Source organism: Triturus cristatus, chromosome 7 (assembly GCF_964204655.1).
Source record: "Triturus cristatus chromosome 7, aTriCri1.1, whole genome shotgun sequence".
Lineage (NCBI taxonomy): Eukaryota > Metazoa > Chordata > Amphibia > Caudata > Salamandridae > Triturus > Triturus cristatus.
The window spans coordinates 486277841-486303325 of record NC_140590.1 but is presented as its reverse complement, the minus strand read 5'-3'; the positions used below and the strand labels follow the sequence as shown (position 1 = coordinate 486303325).

The 25485-nt window shown below is 46.5% G+C and overlaps 2 protein-coding genes across 7 annotated transcripts in view; one reads left to right on the top strand and one right to left on the bottom strand.

Annotated features, from left to right (window-relative positions):
• Positions 1 to 25485, top strand: part of NTN1 (netrin 1) — a 610189-nt gene that overhangs the window by 118396 nt on the left and 466308 nt on the right. The window contains exons 1-2 of one of the 6 annotated variants that reach the window (XM_085616827.1): positions 4214 to 4293; positions 14920 to 15986. In XM_085616827.1, the coding sequence (XP_085472953.1) occupies positions 14969 to 15986 (1018 nt within the window). In that variant the 5' untranslated portion in view covers positions 4214 to 4293; positions 14920 to 14968. Of the gene's footprint in view, positions 1 to 4213; positions 4294 to 12029; positions 13166 to 14088; positions 14207 to 14350; positions 14464 to 14919; positions 15987 to 25485 lie in introns of those variants that run through there. The other 5 variants (XM_085616828.1, XM_085616823.1, XM_085616824.1 and 2 more) reach the window with 5 other exon arrangements.
• Positions 1 to 25485, bottom strand: part of LOC146809962 (uncharacterized) — a 483309-nt gene that overhangs the window by 6807 nt on the left and 451017 nt on the right. Inside the window, exon 4 of the mRNA XM_085616829.1 lies at positions 18988 to 19087. Within this exon, the coding sequence (XP_085472955.1) occupies positions 18988 to 19087 (100 nt within the window). The remainder of the gene's footprint in view (positions 1 to 18987; positions 19088 to 25485) is intronic.

Below are 25485 nucleotides of genomic sequence, written 5' to 3'. Positions count from 1 at the left end.
TCCCTCTTCGTCACCCCTCTGCTCCTGTGTTCACATACATAGGTGATATAAGATTCCATCTCTACCGCCCTCTCCCGTCCCTCTTCGTCACCCCTCTGCTCCTGTGTTCACATACATAGGTGATATAAGATTCCATCTGTACAGCCCTCTCCTGTCCCTCTTCGTCACCCCTCTGCTCCTGTGTTCACATACATAAGTGATATAAGATTCCATCTGTACAGCCCTCTCCCGTCCCTCTTCGTCACCCCTCTGCTCCTGTGTTCACATACATAGGTGATATAAGATTCCATCTCTACCGCCCTCTCCCGTCCCTCTTCGTCACCCCTCTGCTTCTGTGTTCACATACATAAGTGATATAAGATTCCATCTCTACCGCCCTCTCCCGTCCCTCTTCGTCACCCCTCTGCTTCTGTGTTCACATACATAAGTGATATAAGATTCCATCTGTACAGCCCTCTCCCGTCCCTCTTCGTCACCCCTCTGCTCCTGTGTTCACATACATAGGTGATATAAGATTCCATCTCTACCGCCCTCTCCCGTCCCTCTTCGTCACCCCTCTGCTCCTGTGTTCACATACATAGGTGATATAAGATTCCATCTGTACAGCCCTCTCCTGTCCCTCTTCGTCACCCCTCTGCTCCTGTGTTCACATACATAAGTGATATAAGATTCCATCTGTACAGCCCTCTCCCGTCCCTCTTCGTCACCCCTCTGCTCCTGTGTTCACATACATAGGTGATATAAGATTCCATCTCTACCGCCCTCTCCCGTCCCTCTTCGTCACCCCTCTGCTCCTGTGTTCACATACATAGGTGATATAAGATTCCATCTCTACCGCCCTCTCCCGTCCCTCTTCGTCACCCCTCTGCTTCTGTGTTCACATACATAAGTGATATAAGATTCCATCTGTACAGCCCTCTCCCGTCCCTCTTCGTCACCCCTCTGCTCCTGTGTTCACATACATAGGTGATATAAGATTCCATCTGTACAGCCCTCTCCTGTCCCTCTTCGTCACCCCTCTGCTCCTGTGTTCACATACATAGGTGATATAAGATTCCATCTCTACCGCCCTCTCCCGTCCCTCTTCGTCACCCCTCTGCTTCTGTGTTCACATACAGAGGTGATATTGCTAAATTATTCATAGAAAGAATCCTCAGCGGGTGAATCGAGTAAGAGGCAATTGCCCTTAGAGAAGTTAAAAATAACTTTTTTATTCAGATCTGATTTTGTTTGCTGTACTTTCTTGTGTTTATGTAATAAACTGACAGTGTGTATAATGGAATGATGTAGTTACTGTGGAAGTCCTGGGCCCACGACAACGGATGCTCATGCCCTGCCTCCGATGCCTTGAACAGGGTGGCCAGCACCCCTCATCAGCAGGGAGGGGACGGATCCATAAGGGGAGTGGGCGATGAATGGGGCCCGCGCCCCCTGTATGGCTGCTGAAGCTGCGAATGAATTCACGGGTCGGGGAGCGGCGTTGCTGATGGCACTGAGACCTGGAGTGCGCGTGCTGGGTTTTAAAGGGTTTAATAGTCAGGTTATTGGAAGCGTCTCTTTGGGGCCGGTTTCTTGTGAGTGACCGGCCAGACTGGGAATTCTGCGGGTTACAGCGGAGGCGGACCCAGGTGCGCGGGGCTAGACAGGGGTCCCCGGCACAGTTTTGCCAGTCTGGGAGGGGCTGTGTGTCTCTGCCCCGTTCCCGCTCCTCCCAGAGGGGCAGATCGATGAGGTCTTCAAAGACGGGGGGGGGGGGGGGGCAAGGGGCATTTACCAGGAGGCTGTGTGTCTTTTGCAGGGATGCGTTTGTGTGTCTGTTCACGAGTCAACATGATTACGTATGCATGCCCGTGGCCTTGCGTCGTTGACGAGGATGCATGTGTATGCCCTTAAATATGGAGGAGAATATATGGTTATAGGTGCTCTTATATGTCACCCTGTTTTTAGGCGTGCATCTGCACCAGGGTAGTGTTTTCATTCAGCGTGCCGCGTGTATTACAGAGTTTTATATAGCGCAAACTTGGATCAGATGGCTTTGCATAGCACCAGTTGCATTACATGAGGACACGTTCATTTTTGTTAAGAACGGGGAGATTACCAGAATCACAAGATGTTCAGCGTCATTGCCGAGACTCGAACCCAGTACTCCAGGGTCGAGGTCATACGTAAGACCGTCTGGTGAGTCTACTTGAACCTGTTGAAAGTGTGTGAGAGCGCTCTGATGCGTCCCTTTGTCATTCCTGGCTGCGTGTGTGTGCGTGTTTAGATCCGGTGAGGTGTGCGCCAACATTAGTTTGTCTTTGTGATATATATGTGCACCTGTTGTTACTCTGTGCATTTAAGCAGTTGGCAATGTTTGCGGTGTGTTTCTATGAGGGACGCCTGCATGCGTGGGTGTGGTGTGTGTCTGTATTATGCTTGGGTGTTTTTATGTGGTGTGCGCGGTGCGCCTGTGTGTGGGCGTGTATGTCTGACTTTGTGGTGTGCCTGTGCGCATTCGTATCCGTGTGCCTGTCAATGTTTGATGCGTGTGTGTTTCTGTATGGTATGGGGTGTGCTAGTGAGTGCGGCTGTGCGTGTGATTCAAACGGGTGCCTGATACCAGGCAAGTTCTGAACCGAAACTTCAGTCTCCAAAACGTGTATGAATCGCCTGCCCAGTCAGTGCCACAGACACCGAGTGACGTACACCCTCATGCCGGACAGCTTGGGCCCGCCAAACTCCACTTAACACAACTGCTTACTCTCAGATCCCCACAGCTCATGTGGGGGTGGGGGGGGGGGCGCTATGGGTGAAAATAAATCCCCAGGCCGTTGACCCTGTCCTCCCCTCAAAATAGGCCCGCTCCAGGAAAAAAAACCGAGAGGGCTCTGTCCAGCGCTTTGAGGGAAGTGCTGCTGACTATTTTCAGAGGCGCTACCGAAATGGACCGTTCCTCCCAAGCACACAAAAACAAAACAAGGGGCCAGGGCCCTGGCCAGACTTTTAAACTCTTGCAGGTGTAGAAAACAAACAATTAACGGGGGACGCCTAAAATCAAGTCCAGGGCAATACACAGCTGAAGTATACCATCGCTCAATTTAGAATGAAAAATAAATCGAATGATTGCAGGGAAACAGGAAGAGCATCGGCGGAAGCAAACCGCAATTTGTATTAGGTTACATTTTCAAAGCGCTCTAAGCTTTTAAATCGACGTATTCCTTTCCTCTAAAGAGGAAGCCACTGCTCTCACACGACACCTCCGTGTATTCGCTCCTCTGTCTGTGCACGCGCGCCGCACCGCTTTATTTATAATGGGAAAAACATCTGCTTTTGATGAAAGGCGCGCCAATCGGTGTCTTTTTTTTTTTATTCGAGGGTTTCTACCTCCCACCTATTGCGTTTCTTCTCAAAATCACTTAATCCCTAACGCAACGTGACCTTTCTCTGCGAGTTCAGAACGTTTTATTTTACTTTTCTGTCGCCTTGAAACGAAAGCCAAGTGTGCCACATGTCTCGTCTTCTCCTGCTGAAATAAACCAACCCAAAAAGCAATACACGGTCTCACTTGTAGACGTGACGCGTCGTCAGCACAAAGATATCCAGGGAAAGGTTCATAGTAGTAATAATAATGAAAGCAATACCTTGGTTTGTACGCGCCTCACAGATACTCTCGTCGTTTCTAAGCGCTGAGCGAACTGCGTTTTCATAGCGGCCGTTGCAAAATCAGTTTAACCCTTTCGCAACCGCATAGCTCTTTAGAGGTTCTCAATGCTACAATCAATGCTCGAAGTGCGCTTTATCTGCTATTCGATCAAAGTCAATCGAATTTGTTCCAGGTCTCATTTTCAGGCAGAAGTTGCATGTTCGGCCAGCCTTGGGATAACGCCTAAGCACGTGTAGGTGTGCGTGGGTGCGTGCGCGCGCGCGTACCCTCAGATATTCAAAGAGTGCACAGTCAGATCCGCGAAGAGGAGACTTGCTCGGCTGTGCCGCATTATTCACCCGGCTTAGATCGTTTCTGGGCATTCAGGAAGCGCTCTAAAGAGGCGGAAGAGCGCTCTATGAGACCGCCATCCTACAATGGGGGCCGTACAGAAGACGTGTCTTGCTAAAAGCGGCCGGACCTTGCTGATAATACCATTCAGGACCCTGACAATGGGTGAAAGGGGGGGGGGGTTCCTGCAGAGAGGGGACTGATCGAAATTAAGGGGACCCTCCTTATGCCCACCTACTTAAAGTCGGTTGAGGCAAATACACCGCGCGTGAACCCACACCCCCCTATGACAGCCCCGGCTGCGGAGTGAGAATACGGTATGTTTTAAGGGGACTTGTGCTGAGAATCCCAACGGCAAACTTAAAAAAAAATAAGTGGGTCGGCTGTAGGTGCCACAGTGGGTCCTATGTGAATCAATACGGGGCAGTTCACTTGTGGGACCTCCGCCTCGTACAAGTGTTGCGCAAATGGACCGATTATTACTAAACTCTCCAAGTTTAAGTTACAAAGCTCAATGAAAGTTTCGGCATTTATATGCAGAAAAAGTTAGGGTTTCAGAAAATGCGTTTCCTTTGTGAGAGCAACGTAATCCTTTATTAACTAGTTATTATTCTACGCTGTTATTACTGTGAGCTCTGCTATCTTCCTATTGAATCTTTCCAATGCGCGGTAAAGCGCTTTCGATACTCCATTTGTGTCATGGTTCACGCTATATCAACAACTGTTATATGTGTATCATATCACATACTTATAGTGCCTGCGAGTGAAGATGCATACACACCAACCACGCAGGAATTAGGGACCAGTCTTCCTAATAAACAGACGTGCACACGGGTATCGCTGTATTTATCCCAAAAGTCCAGTAGAGATAAATTGAGAAATGACTGCTAACTGCCTCGCTGCTTCCATGTTGCAGTCACTCGGTCTCCAACCTGTACTGGTCCTGCCAGCACAGGGCCTAAACCCGAGGCAGAGACACAAGGCATGCTTTACCCTCTCAGTCAGAACTGGCTGGAGCTCAGTGTTTCCGCCGCCCTGCGCGTGCTCCATCACTTAAGCATCAGCCACCACCTGTACCTGCTGGATCTTGTCAGTGAGCAGCAGGGTTTAAAGTACAGCCCCAGGGTAGCGCCATCTTGAGTTGGGGTAATACTTGTAAGGGCGCTTTCACTTCCATGTTGCTAGAGCAGATCTATCTCTATCTGTCTATCCCTATCTCTCGCTGTGCGTGAATTTGTCTGTCGGCCTCTCCTGCTCACTCTCTTAGCCTGCGTCTCTTTTCTCTGTTGTAATGTTTCTCTGTTTTTGTCTTCCTTTCCCTTTCTCTGTTCCACTCTGTCTCTACCCCTCTTCCTGTTTAGATCTCTATTTCTGTATCACTTTGTCTCTCACTGTTTCTCTCTCTTGCTCTGTCTCCCCTCTCTCCTTGCTTTCTATATCTCTACTTGTCTGTCGGTTCATCTCTATGAGTCTGTGTAAGTTTCCCCTCTATTCTTTCTTTTTCACGTCTTCTCTTTCGCACTCCCTTTCTTCATATTGTATTGTAATTGTATTTATATAGCGTTTACTACCCCTGATGAGACATTTAAGCGCTTTACACCGGGCAGCACGTAACCCCGGAACCCAGTATTAGTGGTAAATCTAGTGGTGGTTGCGATTAGGTATGTGCTCTCAAGGAGACCCCTCCATCCGTCACCGAAGAGCCACACAGCCTTCCCTCATCACTGTCTGCTCCATCCACCACCCCATTCCTCCCCCTGTCCAGTCCATCTTTGCCTCCGTGTCGCACTTCTTCTCTTGTCCCCAGCATCCTCCATCACTTGACAGTGACTCTCTTCGCCTGATTTGCCGCGAGGATCGTTTGGAGGACTACAGTTCCCAGGGGGCCTGCTGCCATCGCCCTCACCTGGTTGCAATTTGCCATCCTGCCAGGCGCCTTTAAAGCGCCTCGCCGCTCCCGCTGTCGCGGGAGCCGTTTCGCCTGATTTGCCGCGAGGATCGTTTGGAGGACTACAGTTCCCAGGGGGCCTGCTGCCATCGCCCTCACCTGGTTGCAATTTGCCATCCTGCCAGGCGCCTTTAAAGCGCCTCGCCGCTCCCGCTGTCGAGGGAGCCGTTTCGCCTGATTTGCCGCGAGGATCGTTTGGAGGACTACAGTTCCCAGGGGGCCTGCTGCCATCGCCCTCACCTGGTTGCAATTTGCCATCCTGCCAGGCGCCTTTAAAGCGCCTCGCCGCTGACGCGCAGCGGACGCGCACGGACGCCGCCGGACGAAGCCCGGACAAAGGGCGGACAGTCTGTGACGGTCCGGGACTGTCCGAGGCTGGGCTGGGCCCTACCCTGTATGTCGACCTAAGCAGCCACAGAACACTGAAGACTTCCAAGCTGGTAATTTCGTCAAAGGGTTGACTGTACAGTCGAACTATTAACTGGTGTTAATTGCCCTGGTTATTGTCTTTTGTCTTTTTGTTTGCCTTGACCATGCCTAAAAGCTTAAGGGATCCAGGGCTAACGGGGACCGGCCCTCTTGATAACTATTTAGTTAAAAAGGTCAATAAAATTAACAGTGACCGACGGGCTTCCCTGGGGAAGGATTGCCTCCAGGTGAGCCCCCAAAATCCTTTAACTAATGAGAGTTCGCTTTCGGACAAAGTTGTTTGTGTTTCCCCTCCCCTTATTCAAGCAAGCGCTATGATTACGGCCACTGCCCAGGTTCACAAGGGCCCTGTAGATCAGGATTTGGATGTGAACTCTGCAAGTGATGAGACAGTTGAGGATACATATGTTCCCAGACCAGTTAGGACCTGCAGAAGGAAACAAAGGAATAAGGGGGGGGCTTCTACCAAAGGGAAAAAAAGGGAGAACATTGGAGAAAAATCTCATATCGTGCCAGACGAGCCTTTAAACAGCAGTCCTGGTGCAACAACTACTTTACTCCCTGACCATTTTTCAAAATTGTTCAGCTCCTTTGAGGTTTTACTCGATACAAAGCTAGATCTACTTTTTCAACCTCTGGTAAGGAAACTCGATATGGTCGCTGACGAGGTAAAAAGGTTGGGAGGATTATTAACAAAACATCTTGATTGGGTTGACTGTAACAAAAAGAAGGGGCAGTGTGTAGCTGGGCACGTCAATCTGGGTAGAGTAGAAAACCCACAAACTTCTTCTCAGCCCGTTAGCTTTAATGCTAGTGTCACGCCATCATCACCTATGATTACTATAGCCTCAAACACAGCTTGCCCAATAGAAAAGGAGCGGGTTTCAGTGTCTAAAGGTGAGGCGGTAACGAAAGTTAGATCTATTAACCTCCCCCCGGCTTGCTCTCCCTACGTTGTGATCTTAGCCAATGTCCCTCCCCAGGATAGGTTGGCAGTTCCCTTGCAAGAGGAATCGCACGACTCACTTAAGCAAAAGACAGTGTCGTGGTTACATAGGAAGTGTGGGTTCCCTTTTAACATGGCGAACGATATCTTAAGTACTCGCAGGGTAAACTGGATTGGGCCTTCCAAAAAAACATCAAATGGAGATTGTGTTATAGTCAATTTTAAACACACACAACATGTGGCTACTGTTTTACTGAGAGCAGCTTCACTGCCATTAGATATTAATAGTATTCAAGTACGCCCCCTTGGATTCTTCTACTCTCAATTTCCACGGAGAGATAGTTTCCATCTGATTAGACAGAGAAACTTCATCCCAGCATCAAATTCGCTGCCTCTTTTTCACCAGGGGGCAGGTGCTCCCCACCAGGTTATGGGTGGGCTAAATATACCCACATCTAATCGCTTTGAGGCACTCTCCCTGTTAGATACGTGCGACTGACAGGAGGTTGGTACACGGGGGGGGGACGAGTCATCCTCGGTTAAGGCTCTTCACATAGAGGATCAGCCCCCCGCATTACCTACAGAGAGTCATCTGCCTGCCGATGACCGCAAGGGGGGTTCACCCAAAAACTTGATCAAACTATTAACATGGAACATTGCCGGTTTACGTGCTAAGAGTGATAATTTATTTTGGTTAAGCTTCTTGAAGGACTTTGATATCTTGGCATTTCAAGAGACCTGGGAAACAGAAAGTAATTTTTGGCTAGATGGTTTTACTTCTCACTTTGTTCCAGCTTCTAAATCAGTTTCCGGAAGGGCCTCAGGAGGCTTAGTGGTTTTGCTCTCGGTGAAATTAAAAGGAACCGTTAGCAGGATAACTTGTACATGTAACAACTTTCTTATTCTGGAATTTAAATTCCCCAATGATAGGAAGTTGTTACTGATAAATTGTTATAATTCTCAACAAGAGGTCGTGCCGAATGAACACTTGCTATGGTTGGCGAATTTTTTAAAAATGTATTCTTTGAAGCAAACCACTTTTTGTTATTATATTTTGCTTGGTGATTTTAACGTACATTTATGTAGTCATAACTGTTGTTTAACTGATATTGATGGACCTGATCTGACATCACCCCAACATTTTGAGCACTCAAGTAAGGGCGAAGCTCTGGAAAATCTTCTTATTGAAAACCAGCTGTATCAACCAGGCTTCCACGAACAAACCGTACGGGTGCCCACCTTTATTGGAAGGGACAGTAACACCATTATTGACTACATATTTCTTTCATCTGGACTTTTACAATTTGTATGTTTTTATAACGCGATTCCATCTATTTTTAGTGACCACAATCCGGTGGTAATCGAAATGTTAGATGGCCTCTCTCTCTTAAATTCCCTTGCCTCACCCATGTTGGACAATAATCTTAGGGCAAAGGATCAGGGTAGAAGGTTAAATTGGTCTAAGGTAGTTCCAGAGGATTTTTTTAACTCAATAAAGCTAGAGGCGGCCCTAGACTTGGAAATCTGTGGGGACCAACTTTCTATAGGGAAGGAAGTAATCTCCTCGTTTGAAGCCGTATGTTTCCTAGTGTCAAAGGACCTAACTAGTAAAAGTAGACCAGTACAAACTAAAGTAGTCTCCGGCTGGTTTGACCATAACTGCACTAAAGCTCATAACAATCTTAAAATTGCACTTCAGGCCAGCCCGAGGAATAAAATTTTAGTGTCGCAGTTAAGGAGCGACTATAAAGAAGCACTGTTGGTCCGGAAAAAAGAAATTAAACTTAACGCCTGGGCCGATCTTATGGACAAGGCAACTCTAAAAGACAGTGCGAAATTTTGGTCTATTATCAACACTCCTTTATTCTCTGATGTTAAAAATGGAGTGTTGGATACTAATATAACAGAGAAGGACTGGTTAAGCCACTTTAAAATTATATATGGTAGCGACTTAGATTTAGAACCCATAAACAGGCAAGATTCGGCTTCTACTTTAATTCCAGTTAATTTTTATTTAACTGAAGTTTTAAAAGCAATTGAAGACTCTGCGGGTAAGAAGGCTCCCGGACCGGATGGGGTCCCCACCGACCTGTATAAGGCAAATCCGGTTTTTTGGGCCAATATATTAACCAATGTATTTAACTCCTCGGTTATCGCAGGTTTTCCTAAATCCTGGTCCCATTCTACCATAATACCGGTGTTCAAGAAAGGCCAAAGGGCAGACCCTAAGTGCTATAGGCCCATATCCTTGATAGACTCCTCTATAAAAATCCTGGGGAAAGTCATACTTGCTAGGATAACCAATTGGGCCTCGGACAATAACATCTTGTCCGATGCTCAATATGGCTTCAGAGCTGGCCGGAGCACGGAGGATCAATGTCTGAACCTCCTATTAGTAATAGATAAATATACTAGGGTGGCCGGGGGCTCTTTTTACTTGGGCTTTATGGATTTGTCCACGGCCTTTGATCTTGTTAATAGGTCAAAGCTGTGGACAATGCTTTTGGATTTGGGACTCGACCCCCCACTTGTGTATTTCCTTTCAGAGCTCCACCAAGATTTGAATGCATCGATAAGGATGACGACGGATGGGAAGTGTACGGCCAGCTTTAAGTCTAGTAGAGGGGTACGACAGGGATGCATTCTTGCGCCCATGCTGTTCACCCTATACATAAACTCCCTGGAACAAAATCTGCTGGCCGCAACGCAGGACATCCCGCGCATGGGAGGTACCCCGATACCGGTCCTCCTATACGCGGACGATGCTGTCCTGCTGGCTAGGACTCCCCTGGCGCTGCAAAGATTGCTGGACTCGTTCGGGGACTTTATGCATAGCCTGGACTTGGTGGTTAATAACGGCAAATCTCACGCTATGTCGTTAGGCCTTGCGAAAAATAAGGTAAAGCCTTTTTATTGTAGGGGAGCCGTAATCTCAAGAGTAAAGACTTTCACCTACTTGGGAGTAGTCTTTGACGACAAGGGCTCATGGTCCCCCCAGCTCTCTATAAAGATAAACTCAATAAAAATCTCAACTGCGGCTGTACTTGGCTTTGCAAAAAGGCTGGGGGGTAAACCGACAGAGGCAATACTAACAATTTACAAAGCCAAAACAGTTTCCATTGTAAGGTACGGGGCGCCAATCTGGGGTTACATTAAACACGATGCGATCCAAACGGAAGAAAATAAATTTCTTCGCACCCTCCTCGGCCTCCCACAATCTACTGCTTCTTTCTCAGTCCATTTGGAACTCGGGTTAGGATACATAGCAGACATGATTAAATTAGCCCCATTATTGCTATGGATTAAAATTTGGCTAAACCCGAAACTTACTCTAAACCATAAAATACTAAAGGACTGTACTCGACTTGACAACATGAATAAAATTCCATGGCTGTCAAATATCGAGAGGTTATCTGCCTACATTGGGAGACCGGAAATTTTTTCTAGCCGTGACACTCTCTGTAAGGCAGATCTTGACTGGGTAAAATCCAATTTCACGAAGTTAAGGGAGGCCGAGCGGGAAGAAGTTGAACTACGTAAACCTTCCGTCAGGGGACACGTCCTGGTATCTCAATCCTCAGGGTTGTCTTTATATCTTACAGTGGTAACCCATCCCTTTCACAAATGGTTGTTGTCCAAATTCCGGTTCAACCAATTACACCTTGTACTTTGGGATGTGGCTGGCTGGCATAAGCCTGAAAATGTTGCACCTTGCAAGTGCGATGATATTTCTCCACAAGACACTACGCACTTTATGTTATTCTGCCCCTTTTTCAAACATGCCAGGAAGAGGTTTATTATTCCCTTGCTAAAGAGTAGGAATTTTACTCAGTATAAACCAGCTTTATTGTTCCTAAGCATGCTTGATTGTCCATTAATTATGTTCTGTGTCGCTAGTTTTCTGGTGGCAGCTGTTAGAGAAAGGAGGGTGAGACTAAAACCTATACAGGATGTGGAGCCTATCTGATATATGGAATTTGATTCTGTATTATTGATTGCACGTTGTTTATGGTCTTTTATGAATTTTTATTAGGACTTGTTTTTAACTGTAGATTTGTGAATCGCATGATTTTATGTATTTATTTGTGTAGTATACTTTTATGATTTTAAGTAATCGAATAAAGTGGTTTTGACTTGACTTGACTTGACTCTTGTCCCCAGCATCCTCCATCACTTGACAGTGACTCTCTTCTCGCCTCCCGCGCACACGTCTCTCTTAGTCTTCATTCTCGTCATGTTTTTGCTTTTCCTTCCTTTTTCTTCCCCCTTGCCTTCCTCCCTACATCGCTTCTCCTTTGCTCTTCCTTGTAAACTGTCGCCTATCGTTCCTCCCCCTGCCTGTCTCTCCTTCTCTTCCTACATTCTCTCTTTCCCTTTCACCACATCCCTTTCCCTCTTTATTTTTCCTTCTTCGTTTCTTTATTCCCTTTACAGTCCACCTCTCTCCTCTGCCTCCCCCCCCTCTGGTTCTCTCCACCGTTATCGCCTTCTCCCTCCTCCGCCGCTTCTCTTCTCCCCTCCACCATCAATGTAAACACTTTCTTCTCTCATCAGTGCGTTTCCTTCGTCCCATCCCTTACGTCCATCTCCTCTCTATTCTTATTTCTCTCACACCCCTCTTTCACTCCACCCCCCTTCCCTTCATCTCTCATTCCTTCTCTCACTTCCTTTCTCTGTCCCCTTTCCAGTCCTATGCCTCACTCCATTTTTCCCACAGGTGCTTCCTGCCTCGTTTCTATCTCATCCCTCACCTGCCCTCTCTTCTCTCGCTCCATTTTCCGATGCCTATTTCACTCCCTCTAACTCACCCCTTCTCTTTTTCCTTCCTTGCCTAATCTCTCTCTCCACTGTCCTGTTTCTCTCTCTCCCCTCCCTCACCTTTCCTCCTTGTTCTCTCTGTTTGGCTGTGTGCTCATCTCCTCCGAGCCGAGCCCCCTCTCTCTGACTTTCCCTTTTCTTCGCTCCTGCTAGTCTTGTCCTCCCCGCCCATCGGCACTCTTCCTCACGGCCCCCTTCCCGTCTCCCTAGCGGCCTCCCATGGCCCGTGCCACTCATGCCCTCTGCCTGGTCCCAGTGGCTGGGAGCTGCTGCCGTCTGTGCCCATGGCTGTCTGTCTCGTCGTCTCACTGACCTCACCCAGTCAGGGCTGAGCCCGTCACTCACAGGCTAGGCTGAGAGGAGGGCGCACACTTGCACTGGGCTCCCGTCTGCAGAGGACACGCACCCCCACACTGGGCTGGGGAGAAGGGGGAGGTAGCACTCTCACACCGGGCTCACTGCTAGAGACACGCTCCCAGTCACGGCTGTCTGTCATCTTGGGACGCCCACTCAAACGGGGCTCTCTTCGGAGGTCACGCACTCACATAACGCTGCCTTCTGAAGACTCATACTCCTACCGGGCTCTCTTCTGCGGACGCGCACTCTCTCTCCGGGTTTTCTTCTGAGACCACGCACTCTCACTCCCGGTTGACTTCTGAGGACACGCAGTCTCACTCCTGGCTGACTTCTGAAGAGACGCAGTCTCACTCCCGGCTGACTTCTGAGACCACGCACTCTCGCTCCGGACTGACTTCTGAGGACACGCACTCTCCCTCCCGGCTGACGTTTGAGGACCCACACTCAAACCGCGCTCCTTTCTGAGTACACTCTAACGAAGTCAGTAAAGAGGACACGCTGTCTTACTGGACCCCTTCTGAGGACGGGACATACGCGCCGGGGTCCCTTCCGAGGAGGGATGGGGCTGCCCTGGGGTCTGTGAGGGTTGCCTCCACCTGGAGCGGGGCGCAAGCACCAGAACTGTCCGTTTTGGGGGAATATATTTGTGGACACCGCCTTTCGTCTGAAAGAGCATAAAAACACTGGGCAGGTAAGTAGTTTTGTCTGCCGTCCCCTTTTTGTAGACGAAGCGACTGCAGCGTTGGGGTGTGCGTGCCACGTGCATGGCAGCACCTGGGACTGTGCGTGTGATAGTGCGTGTACTTTTTTTCTTCGAATTTGCTCCATATCTTCTTGTGGCCGCGTGAGAAGAACAAACCTTGGAGACCCGCAGGGAGTGAGGGTTCCCAGAGCGACATGCCCCCCCCCCTCACTCCCAGGGTAGGGTGCATGGCGAGCTGGGATTAATTACTGTCCCTGGGTGAGAGGTGGCATGGACGTGACACGTACTGGGTCTCTTACCCCAATAATATCACATCTTTATAGGGGGTACACGCAAAGCACTAGGTTTTGTACACAATTAAACATACATTTTTCAGAGGAGTGGTGAGGGTGGCAGAGGCACGACACACTTTTCCACAGAAATGACACCTTTGGGAGGGTGGGGAGGGGCTTGGAGAATGGTGCCACCTGTTGACACGCATGGGGAATACTAGGGAGTTAATTCACTATAAATTACATTTTATTGGGTGTCGGCGAGTGGGGTCACCTGGTGACAGGAACATGAGAAACTGAAATGTGTCCCAGGATTAACACTGTTTTCACGGCGGGGATTTGGGGATAGTGGAGAGGGGGAAGTGGAGGGATGCGGCTACCTGGCGTACAGGATTACACCTTTTTGGGGTTAGAAAGAGGGTGTAGTTTTGACACCCGGTAACAGGATGCTGGGAATCTCTGGCTTCCGTGTTACCGGAATTAAACCTTTCATAGTTCAAATCCCGGCTCCCACGCTTGACCACACTGTGTGGGATCCTGGGCACACCCCTTTCTCTCTCTTGCTTTCTCTTTACCTCTCCCTCTCTGCACCTCAGTTCCCTGATTTGTCAGAGTGAGGATCACTTTAAAAGGCCGACCACCACCCATGAGCGAGATATAAAAGTGGGCAGTCACACGTACTGGACTTGTCTGTGCCAGGAGTACCCACTGAAGCTAAGTGTACCCACAGTGAGGGGCCGGGCCGCCTGCGCTTCAGGTCTGTGTTTGTGTAGACAAGTCCTTAATTTTCGCTGCTGATAAAACAGCTATTTAAGCTATCCGAGGATTCCCAGCCACGCCTCGTGTGTAAACATTTTTGCTTTCACGTTCCATGTTTGGTGCTAATTGCAAGCACGGTCTCTGAGTACCTTCCTTTTGGTGGGATGTTATTGAAAGTCTCTAAGTTTTGCTTGTTCTTCATTTGGGGGTGAAAACCCGATATACATGCCAGCTGGGGGCGAGGAGAAACATCCGGTGAGGAATGTGCCTTTTACGCTCTCAGCTGCAGTGCATGCTTACGCGCCAATTGACTTTAGCCCTCATATTACCAAGATTAAGGTACTCGGCGCCCCTCGCACCTATACCCTAGTGCAAGAGAGCTACGTCACACTGAGGAAAACTAAACAAGGTGCAACGCTCCCCGGGCTTTTTCGAAAGATGGCTGTCAAAGTTACATTAAAACTGGCTTCCCTATGGATAGGTGCAGCTTATGCGTGGAACCCCTGAAGCAAAAAAAGTGGGCGTGGCTTCCACTGCTGTCCCACTTCTGCAGCCCGATAAAGGTGCGTGTGGTGTGAACAAGATGCCTTAAATGTAGGTTTTCCAATTACAATGCGTGTTTTCGCCACTATTCGCCATAGCGCCGAGATTGTTTTAATAATGTTTTGTATGAGGAGATTTTAATAAAACTTGCTTTTTCGGGTTTCTCAGCAGCCGGATTCTCCAGTGGGCACCACGACGAGAGGACGACGGGGTCACCATGTTCTGGAAGGTCTGGGAGGTGCTGCTGGTCCTGGGAGCGGTGTCCTGTATGGCAGAAGGGGTGCGAGGGGGCTATGGCATGAGCATGTTTTCAGTCCAGACGGCCCAGCCTGACCCCTGCTACGACGAGAACGGCAACCCCCGCCGCTGCATCCCAGACTTCGTCAACTCAGCCTTCGGTAAGGAAGTGCGCGTGTCCAGCGTCTGTGGCCGCCCCCCTGCCCGCTTCTGCGTGGTGACCGAGAAAGGCGACGAGCGCTCAAGGAACTGCCACCTCTGCAACGCCACTGACCCACGCAAGGCCCACCCAGCCTCCTTCCTGACTGACCTCAACAACCCCCACAACCTGACCTGCTGGCAGTCGGAGAACTATGTCCAGTACCCGCAGAATGTCACTTTGACGCTATCCCTGGGCAAGAAGTTTGAGGTCACCTACGTCAGCCTCCAGTTCTGCTCGCCTAGGCCCGAATCCATGGCCATCTTCAAGTCAATGGACTATGGCAAGTCTTGGGTGCCCTTCCAGTTCTATTCGACACAATGTCGCAAGATGTTCAACAAACCCAACAAGGCGGCCATTACCAAGCAGAACGAGCAGGAGGCCATCTGTACTGACTCGCACACAGACATGCACCCGCTCTCTGGCGGCCTCATTGCCTTTAGCACCCTCGACGGGCGACCTACTGCCCATGACTTTGACAATTCACCTGTTCTCCAGGACTGGGTGACAGCCACGGACATTAAGGTGGTCTTCAGCCGTCTCCACACCTTTGGAGACGAGAATGAGGATGACTCTTCACTAGCTCGGGACTCCTATTTCTACGCCGTCTCAGACCTGCAGGTGGGGGGCCGCTGCAAGTGCAACGGACATGCCTCGCGATGCGTGAGGGACCGTGAAGACAGCCTAGTGTGCGAGTGCAAGCACAATACAGCGGGGCCTGAGTGTGACCGCTGTAAGCCCTTCCACTACGACCGGCCTTGGCAGAGGGCCACCGCCAGAGAGGCCAACGAGTGTGTTGGTGAGTACAAACTTGTGGTCATCCTACATAAGAGTGGCCTCTTTGAGAGCCTGGATAAACACAGATTCAATGATAATGTGTGACGCTGGATTTTTTTGAGAGTATGGCAAGTACAGATTCAGTGGGAATGTCATAATGTGCCAAGAAGTTGGGTTCATTGAGAGCATGGATCAGTACATAGTAATTGAAAATGTGATAATTGTAAGGTAAAGTGAGTTTAACTCAGGAGTATGGGTAAGTGGAGACAATGCTGCCCCGGTAGTGACTGACACTCTCATCTCTATGGTCGAGCAGAGACTCAATGACAGTATGGGGGCAAGCACAGAATCACTGAGAGTGTGGGTGAATTTAGACTCATCAAGTGTATGTGTTGGTACATACTTGAAGGTTGTGGTCCAATAAACGCATTCAGTGTATCGGCTGAGTGCGCTGTGCACATTGTTTGGGTGTGGGATGGGTGCTGAGTCCAAGAATGAGGGTGAGCATTGACTTACAGGTTGTGCATGAGAACAGACTCATCAGTGGTAAGGAAGAGTACACATTTTGAGGGCATGAGGGAGCAAAGGCTCATTTTCCAGTACTCAGAGATTTATTGAGAACAGACTAAACGTTTATATAAGTGATGATTTACCAGCTGTGGGTGACAACTCAAGGGGGCTCTACAGAGGTGGGTAAAGACCGATCTAAGGTGTGGGCAAGTACAAAGCCAGCCCGGGTGTTGATGACTACAGATTCTGAGGGAGCCGGAAGGTATTTACTCGTTGAGGGATTGGTTGAGTACAGCCACCTCAACAGAGTGGTAATGAGCAGTTGTTCTGAAGGTGTGGTAGGGTAAGGCACATTGAGGGTGTGGGTGGAGCAAACACCTAGGGATGGTTTGAGTGAGTACATACTTTACACATACATAACATTTAGGGTGTAAGTTTATTGTGTGTTGAGTTGGGAGACCGGATCAATACAGGCTCAATGAGCGCAAAGTAAACGTAACAGGACGGGAAGGAAATAAACCTAAACTTACAGGATAATAACTTTCTAAGAAAATAGGGTTAGTATAATCCTTAAAAAATGGTGTAGTGTGAGATAAAAACATAGAAACCTAAACAATTGTAATGTAAAAAATGAGACGATTAGCCCACCGCCATTATGCACCAATGCCATGGCCACTAATCATCATATCAGCAGCATTTTCAAGAAGAAACAGTCTTCATTATGTAATTCATTCATTCAGCACTCAGCTTTTAATCTTTCAAAGAAAGCGCCCCAGTCTGCCCCTGCTGTCTTAGCATTTATTGTATCTTTTCCGGAAACAATTATACCAAAAGCCTGAACAGCGCTCTGCATCCTTCTTTAGATCAAAACCACAACTTTATCTTTTATCCCTATACAACTGTAGACTCATTTCCAATACAACAATTTTAAGGTAGATTTTCAAGAGAGCAGCATTATTCACCATCAGTGTAGGGTGTGCTGAAGTTCGGCTTGCAGTAGTTTTTTCGGATAAGCGCAATCAATGTTAGGCAACATTAAGATATTTGGATTTTGTCGAATACTTAACCAAATAACTTTATTTGAAGTTCACTCATTTTAGCTTGCATTCCTTAACGGTAGGTTCAGAAAAATCACCAATGATCACAAATTAATATTTCAAAATTTGACAACAAAACGGTACCTGCTCATAGTTTGTTATTTTGTGGGTCTGATCTTTTAACCCAATAAGTTGCAGTGAGTGGCCATAGACCAGTGTATGGGAATAACAATCTAGGAGAATACTTTTCACCGCTTTTATAGCATTTATTAATTAACTTTGCAATTTCAGCAATGGAAAAACAACTACTTGTTACTACTTCACTAAACCCCCAAAAACCAATGCTTGTAAAATATGTTTTTGTACAGAGGCAATTACAGAACTCGTGTATTAGATGCATCATGATGCGTCTTGTCTACCCCAAGAATAAAATGGGCCAGTTAGACTTGTAGGCCCACTTATGTCACTCCGTGCATATATATAGCTGTTGTCAGTTACAGATACATCATTCCTAACACACCATATCGCACAGATTATTTCTAACGCTTTATGTACCAAACTGTGCCCATTAAACCTGGGTACCCCATGGCACTTACTGCATTCCTCTACAGCAGCTTCATGAAGAACCTCTACAGCCCCCACATCTGCTGGGCGGAAGCTTCCATGGCTAAGCCTGTCATACACATTTTAGGCATGGAAGCTTCCCCTGAGAAGACACTGGTGGCATTTTGAGTTTGGTGGCTGTTGGACGCCCACCAAAAATGGGTGGGTGGTCTCCATCCGCCAAGCTGTAAATGGCCCCGTTAGCGAATTCTATTCTCCTCAAAGTCTGACTTAATTTGAATGCGTTCTGCACAAGTATCTTTAAACAAACAATCCCAAAAATACAACAAAATCGTCATCAACATTACAAAAAAATAAGGATTCCAGATAATTCAGTTAAAGCCACCAGTGCCCAGCTGCGCCCTTAATTGTCCATATAGCACCCAATTAATTAGGGAGCTGCAGGATCAATTAGTTACAACAGGTGTTTTTTGGTGCTTAATACCTTCTTGGCGAATGGCATCTTGGAAGAATAGCAAAGACTGATGTGGGCTGAAAAATAGATTATTTCAATTCCCTTTACATTGAACTATCACTTTGTTGCTTGAATCCAGAATTCATGAAATATACTGCCAAGTTAAGGCTTAGACTTATCACCTTCCCTCACTCTACTCCCATATTGTAGAAACTGCTTCAATGTCCCATTGTTAGGGGGCTACATTTTAAGACCCTTAGATTGATTTATCATATTGTATACAAAAGGATCCTTTGTTGTTTACCCAATGCGAGTTCATAAATTTGAGACCTCCTTAAGAACATCCCAGGTTGGGTGCGATGGAGTTCAAACTTTGGATCGACCTTCCACAATCACAGAGAGCATGTAGAAACCTTCAGTTTTTTTGCGTTTACCACATAACATGCATATTTACTTACCTTGATTTAAAAGGTCAGCAGGGCACAGAAGGGTCACTTTAGAGAGTTGCAATCTGACAATCCAGCTCAGTGACGTGTCATAAAATGCACACAATCGTACCTAAATAAAATAGAAACATACATTTATCTTACAGAACAGATTTCACTTTCAGATGGTACGATTATGGTGGGTCAGGACAGGAGAGGTCTGCCCGGACCAGATCTATGTGGACGAGTCTATTCAGAGACCTCCCCATGTAAGAGAGGTCTTGCTTTCTGACTTCGAGACAGTCCTTCTGAGTCAGTATGTTCCAAGCCTCAGGTTACTTACATCCTTGGCAGCTGCCTCCTAAACAGTATGAATTAGGATTTTGTGTGTAGTTGAGCATTTGTGTTTTGCGTTGCGGAGTGTAAACTTGAGACAGTTGTGTCCCTGTTGACAAGCAGCCATTATGCTTGACATTACATTTTGTAAAAGTTACTTTCCACTCTCTCTTCTAGTAGTCAGGGTTGGTGGGGTTTATAAGAGTTTTTAAATTCCATGAAGAGTCTGGGTGGTGGAATGTGGATAACTCACTTTTTATTTGCTCTTTTGTCGGTTCCAAGTAAGCAGCATTATATTAATACAGATTGATTAGAAATAGAATCAATTGGGTTAGTTTGTGGTGAATTATGAAGTGTGGGAGTGAGTTCCTCAAGAAGGGGAGTTGGAAATGGACTTTATTTTTGCCTTGTGAGTCCAGACACAATTTTTGTGGCTGAGAAAACTTAAAATGTGTAAGTGATTGTGTGCAGGTGAGCTCATGTCCTAAGAGAAAGGTTTAATGATGATGAGTGAGAACGGGTTACTCAGGGTGTGCACAGTTTCTATAGGTTCAACAGAGGGTCAGGAGTACAGATTTATTTATTTATTTTTGTGTTTTATATAGCGCCAGCTAGGCCCAAAAATCATCCGAGTGCTTTACATGATAATATTAATAAGTTTACTTAAATTGCATGTGAGGAGTCCTGTGAGTCAAAAAAGCAACAACAAAGGAATACAAGATAACACTGCATTTAGCCAAAACAGTCATAAAAGTCTATAACATTACAGCATTAGCAATGGCGGTATAGACAGATTAGAGACCAAGTGAGTCAGGCGACTACATCAAGGGATGCTGTCGAAGAGGGGATGGAGGGAGCTTGGTGAAACATAGTTCAGTTTGAGAGCTTGTCGAAGTAGTTATGTAGGAAAGAGTTGAGGTCTCGTTTGAAGCTAGAGAAGGGGGGGGGGGGGGGTTGCAGCAGAGATCATTGGGTAGTGACTTCCAAATCGTAGGACATTTCCTGTGAAGGAGCACCCCTGCAATGATTTCTTCTTCATCTTTGGAGGCATGAGAAGAAGATGTAATGACAGTATAGGCAAGCCCTTCTATATGTGTGCTTCATGAGTGTATATGTGAAGAAAAGGCCAATATGAGTGTGGTCAGGCTAGAAATGAACTGATAGAAGTGAGAACCTTCTTAAGAGCAGATAGTTGAGGCTGAATTAAGACTGAAAGAGCGTGTCCACATAGGCACCCTATTTTAATGCATACATAGAGGCTGTACAATTCTAAGAGCTCGTCAGTTTGGCAGATAAGGGAATTGTATTACACAGAGATGATTGTATTACTGAATATCGACGCCCCCAGAGTATCATGGTACGAGAATATCGAGGGACAAAATATATAAAGTAAGTGCATAATTGAGAAGTACAGATTTACTATTCTTAACTCTAGATCTACGTACCGTGAGATATATGTACCACATAGGTACATATATGCAGAGTTAGGTATAGAAAATCTAGACTTGCTATCCAGTCAATATGTTGTCCTCGATATTGTGTCCCAAAGATATTTTGGGGTCGATAGTCAGGGTGCACACCCATGGAGATAAAATGTCTGGCCCAAGATTATGAAGTCTAAGTAAGTGAAATATAGGCAGTCAAAGACTACTCCTAGTACCTACATAGATTCCAGAAATGTTCAACATTCTCAAAGTCCTTAAGAGCACTCATAGGAAACTGCAACTTCAAAGAGCCACTAGTATGTGCCTATCAGTCTGAACCCGATGCCCGTGGATTAGGTTAAAGGATATGTGACTTTGCACGGGGTGTCTTTTTTTCTCCATGCTAAAAACTTTTTTTCCATTTGATGAAATGCTTTCTCCCAATATATGGTGTTCCCAGACCTTTTCCCACCCAAACTGCTGAACTACATATGCCTTTTTACATGTTAATCTTACATGTGCAGTCAAGTTGGGAAATACATTACAAATATAAAATCTGCAACATTGTCGGTGTGCAATCAACACTGGCGACTGCAGAAGATCCAGTCATCTGGTGGATTTCTGCTGTTAGATGTCCCAGTTATGATGGCAAATATCTGCAGGTCCCAATCAGGTTTCTGATTAGGGACCTCTATCACTAAACCATGTCCGTGTATTTGAGTGAAGAAGAGACTCAATGGGGCGTGGTTGTGTATTGCCGGTCTGTGTGGGTGAGGATGACCTCAGTGAGTTTGCCTGTGGACCAGGACAGACCCAATGAGTAAGTAGGATATCTTTATAGGGAGGAGGAAGCTCTTCGTCATCAAATACCCTAAGACTGTGTTACTGTGGTTGAGTTGGTGGCATGGTGTGGGGCAGTTTAATGAAAAGAGACAAACATTTAGGCAAGTTGAGCTACCATGAGGGCAAAGAGGTAATCTGTACTCATTTAGTAATGGGTTTACTGTGCTGAGTGGCATAACATGTACCTACAATCTAGTGCTCTTCATATTGTACTGCATGTGACTTAGCCAAGGAGTCTGTGCAGTGAAATGTAATGTTATCAAATTGTATACAGCGCACAGCTACTCAGAAGAGTGTCCCAGCGCTAGAGACGAACGGCAACAACTTATGAACCTAAACAGATTGTGTAAAAAGCCAGGTTTTCAGTTTCTTTTTAAAAATGGGAAGGTCACAAATTAGGCGCAGATCCCCCGGGAGCTTGTTCCTGTTGGACGGCCCTAAGTAAGAAAAGGATCTGCCACCACGCCAGTTCTAAGCCGGCAGATGTGGGGGACTTTCGGCAAACGTGCCGAAGAGGAGCGTAATGTGCGAGCGGGGATGTAGTCATGAATCCTCTCTCTAATGTAGCCGACTCCTAAACCATGCAAGGCTTTATGCATTAAAACCATGGCCTTATGGAAATGGTTTAGAGTACTTCAGTAGTGGATATATATCTGACGTGTTGGCACTTTACTTTCTCAGTGGGGATACTGCACTGAAAGGTGTATGCACTTTAGTAACTGGAGTAATGTAGTAAGTGGGTATGTAGGGAGGGTATTGTAATCAATCTACACGTCCTGTCCTTTAGCCCTGGGTACAGTGTTTTGAATAGTGTGCAGATAGTCTAGCTTTGGGTATATCATACGGAATCTGTAAATACTGAATTTAAGTAGTGTGAGTTACTGAATCACTGTATGCTGTACTAAAGCAGCTATGGCGGCATTTTACTGAATAGGTAGATAAACGATGTATCTGGTGTTTTCTTTGGTCGTGGGACGGAGTGTGCAGATAACGCTGTCTGAGTAGGACTTGTTTAGCGGTTGGGTAGACTATATTTCAGCATTGGGCACTCTTTGCCAATCGCATATACTGCACTTTAGCTGTAGGTATACTGTACTGACTGAGCTCTCTGTAGTGAAGCTGAGTGCATATTGTACAGGTATGCTGCAGGTCAGCAGAGGGTATATGGTTCTGCACCTAAGTAGCAAGTGCTGGTTACAAATGTGCCCATCCTCAGGGCCGGACTGGCCGTAGCGGGCATCGGGCAATCCCCCGGTGCGCCGCACAGGTGGGGGCCGGTTTTGGCCCCCTGGGGGCCGTTTTTGCAGCATAGCTGCAAAATCGGCCCTGTAACAAAATCTGCAGAAAACCGGCCCTGGCAAAGAGCTCGGCGGCACCCCCAAGCCCGGGGGGCCGGCCGAGCAGTTTGCCAGGGCCGGTTTTGGGTCCCAGTCCGGCCCTGCCCACCCTACCTCAGCAGTCAGCGTAATGTGCCGAGAGGCTTCCTGCTCTGCGGCAGCAGGCATGCTGCATTCACTGGAGGAGTACTGTACACTTAGCAGTGTGGAAAGTGACCGCAGTTGGCATCCGCTGTACCCTGCAGTGGATGGGAATAACACATGTTGGCAGAAGGTGTTCTGTACTGTGTGTGCAGACTGAGTATGTGGGTGCTTAATGATTACTAGACAAGAGGATGCAATCCATCCTATGGCGACATAGTTATCCCTTGCCAAAAACTGGAGTTTTTTATACCAGCATTCTCTGGGAAGTTTCAGATTTCCAACATTCAGGACGCTTGCAAAGCTTTCGGTTTACTTTTACCTTCAGTGGTGCAAAGTTTTCCAGATCATTTCCCCCCTAATCAAATCCAGCTAATAGCGGACATATATGTCTTTTTTCTGCAGGCTTACCTTTCACAATATACATTGTTGCTAACAAATGTGGAGAAATCATAACACTGCACAACTTGAAAAACTCTCCATAGAATTCTGTGAAGCTTTTGAGAAAAATCTTATGCAACTTCGCACATCCCTACTATAAGCATGCTTCACATAAGTCACACTTATGAGAATACCTTCGGACAGTACTCATTAAACTAGATAATACTCGAAAACGAATTTTAAAAAGCCGTGGAGAGTTTGGGGGCAGAGTTGAGACTCAGACCTGTGATTTTAAATGCTTCCCAACAAGTGGGAAATCAGACATTATCCTCAGCAGACGAAGGACAGAGCAGAAAGTAGTCGCTCAACTCCAGACAGGCCCCTTTTGGTAGCGTGGGGGGTGAATCAAGCGCACTTTGCCACCCCCTCCAGACAACACAAGTTGTTATTTTCTTGCAAGAAACCAAGCCGCACCAACATACACATGATTGTGAGAAAACCCCAAAAAGGGTGGGTGGAATGTTTGAATTAATCTCATTCACTGGTAATTACTCCGAGCCCATAATTTGAACAGGCCAAGTAAGCCTAAAGTTTAATTAAATTAAGTTTATTAAGTCAATAAATAACCAGTGTGTCATAACACAACACTTTGGCATGCTACACAGTTAAAAGAATGTAATGGTAAAACCCAATGGCCTCGACTACGATCACCTCGGAGAGGGGTGCTGCTTGCAGCTTTTAAATGCCAATATCCTGGGTTTCAGAATCTAACCGGTTCGATAAATAGCACCTGTTATACGTCCCAAGGGCGATAACATATTGATGTTGGTGCTTTCCGCACCATAATCTGCATGTCCCCGCATTCACCAGGCCTTATCACTCGGTAAATACCGGCAGGTTTATTTAACCTGCTGATACTTACCTGGGGTAAAACTTCGGGGACCCCAAAAAGTCCGACCCACTCGCAATTGTGTCACCTGTGCAAACATGGCTTTGCACAGGTGTGATGAAATCAGTGGCCGAAGTGGGGGGGGGGGGAAAGTAGGGGAACTGTGGGCAGAGAATCAGAGAGTGGGAATAACCTATGGATTGGGTCAATGGACGGAGTGAGAGGTGTGGCAGAAAGAGCAAAAGATCCAATTTTTTAGTATTCGTTTCCCATTTCCCTTACAGGTTACAGCTTATTACGTTATTTAATTTAACCAATGGATACATATATTTATTTAAGGTTTAATATGAGTTATTGACATTAAAATACATTTACAAAGTGAGATACGTTTCCAATAACAGAATGTCCCAAATATCCTTAAAAGTGGAATTGCAAGCCATTTGTCTCCCAGCCATGGAGTTTCTGTCATCAGCACTTCTCCTCCCTTTTTCCACAAGAGCAGTTCAAACACGAATGGCAAAATATCCTGATTTGCAAATGTTTTCCATATAATTATGGCTCTGCCGTATTTGCCACATAATACATCATCTGCTGCATAATTGACGATTTTAACTAATAAATTGTTTATAGCTCAAACGGGTCAAAAGTTACAAAAAATGTGACTTGTGCTGCTATGAAGTGGAGGGCCCTTTGCAAAGGTTGACTGGTCACCTTTCTCATTGCTGCTGTTGTATGTTCCACTAGTACTAATAAGGAAAAATCTTTGCAGAGACTGTTAGCATGTGTAAAAATGTCAAAATAATATAGTATCAGAACTTTTACAGCACCATTAATACCTGTGTATGGTGTCAGAGCACTTTACATCACAGATATTACATAGAGACAATCAATCATAGGTGTGTAAATCACTATATAGGAAATATTACATAAGACAAAGGACTAAAAAGTGTAGGAGTCACATGACAACCACACTAGTAGGCAGCATAGTTTACTAGTGATTGGTCTGGAGTAACACAAACTTATAATTTAAAAAGTAATAGCATGGTTGAGGGTTCTCTTTAATAATCAGAATTGATTTCTACCCAAATGAACCCTTTTTTGCAACATTAGGATAATCAAAGACTGGGGAAAAAAACCATAGCACTCTAATTTATACCTTGGAGTTTGTATGCAGCTCATA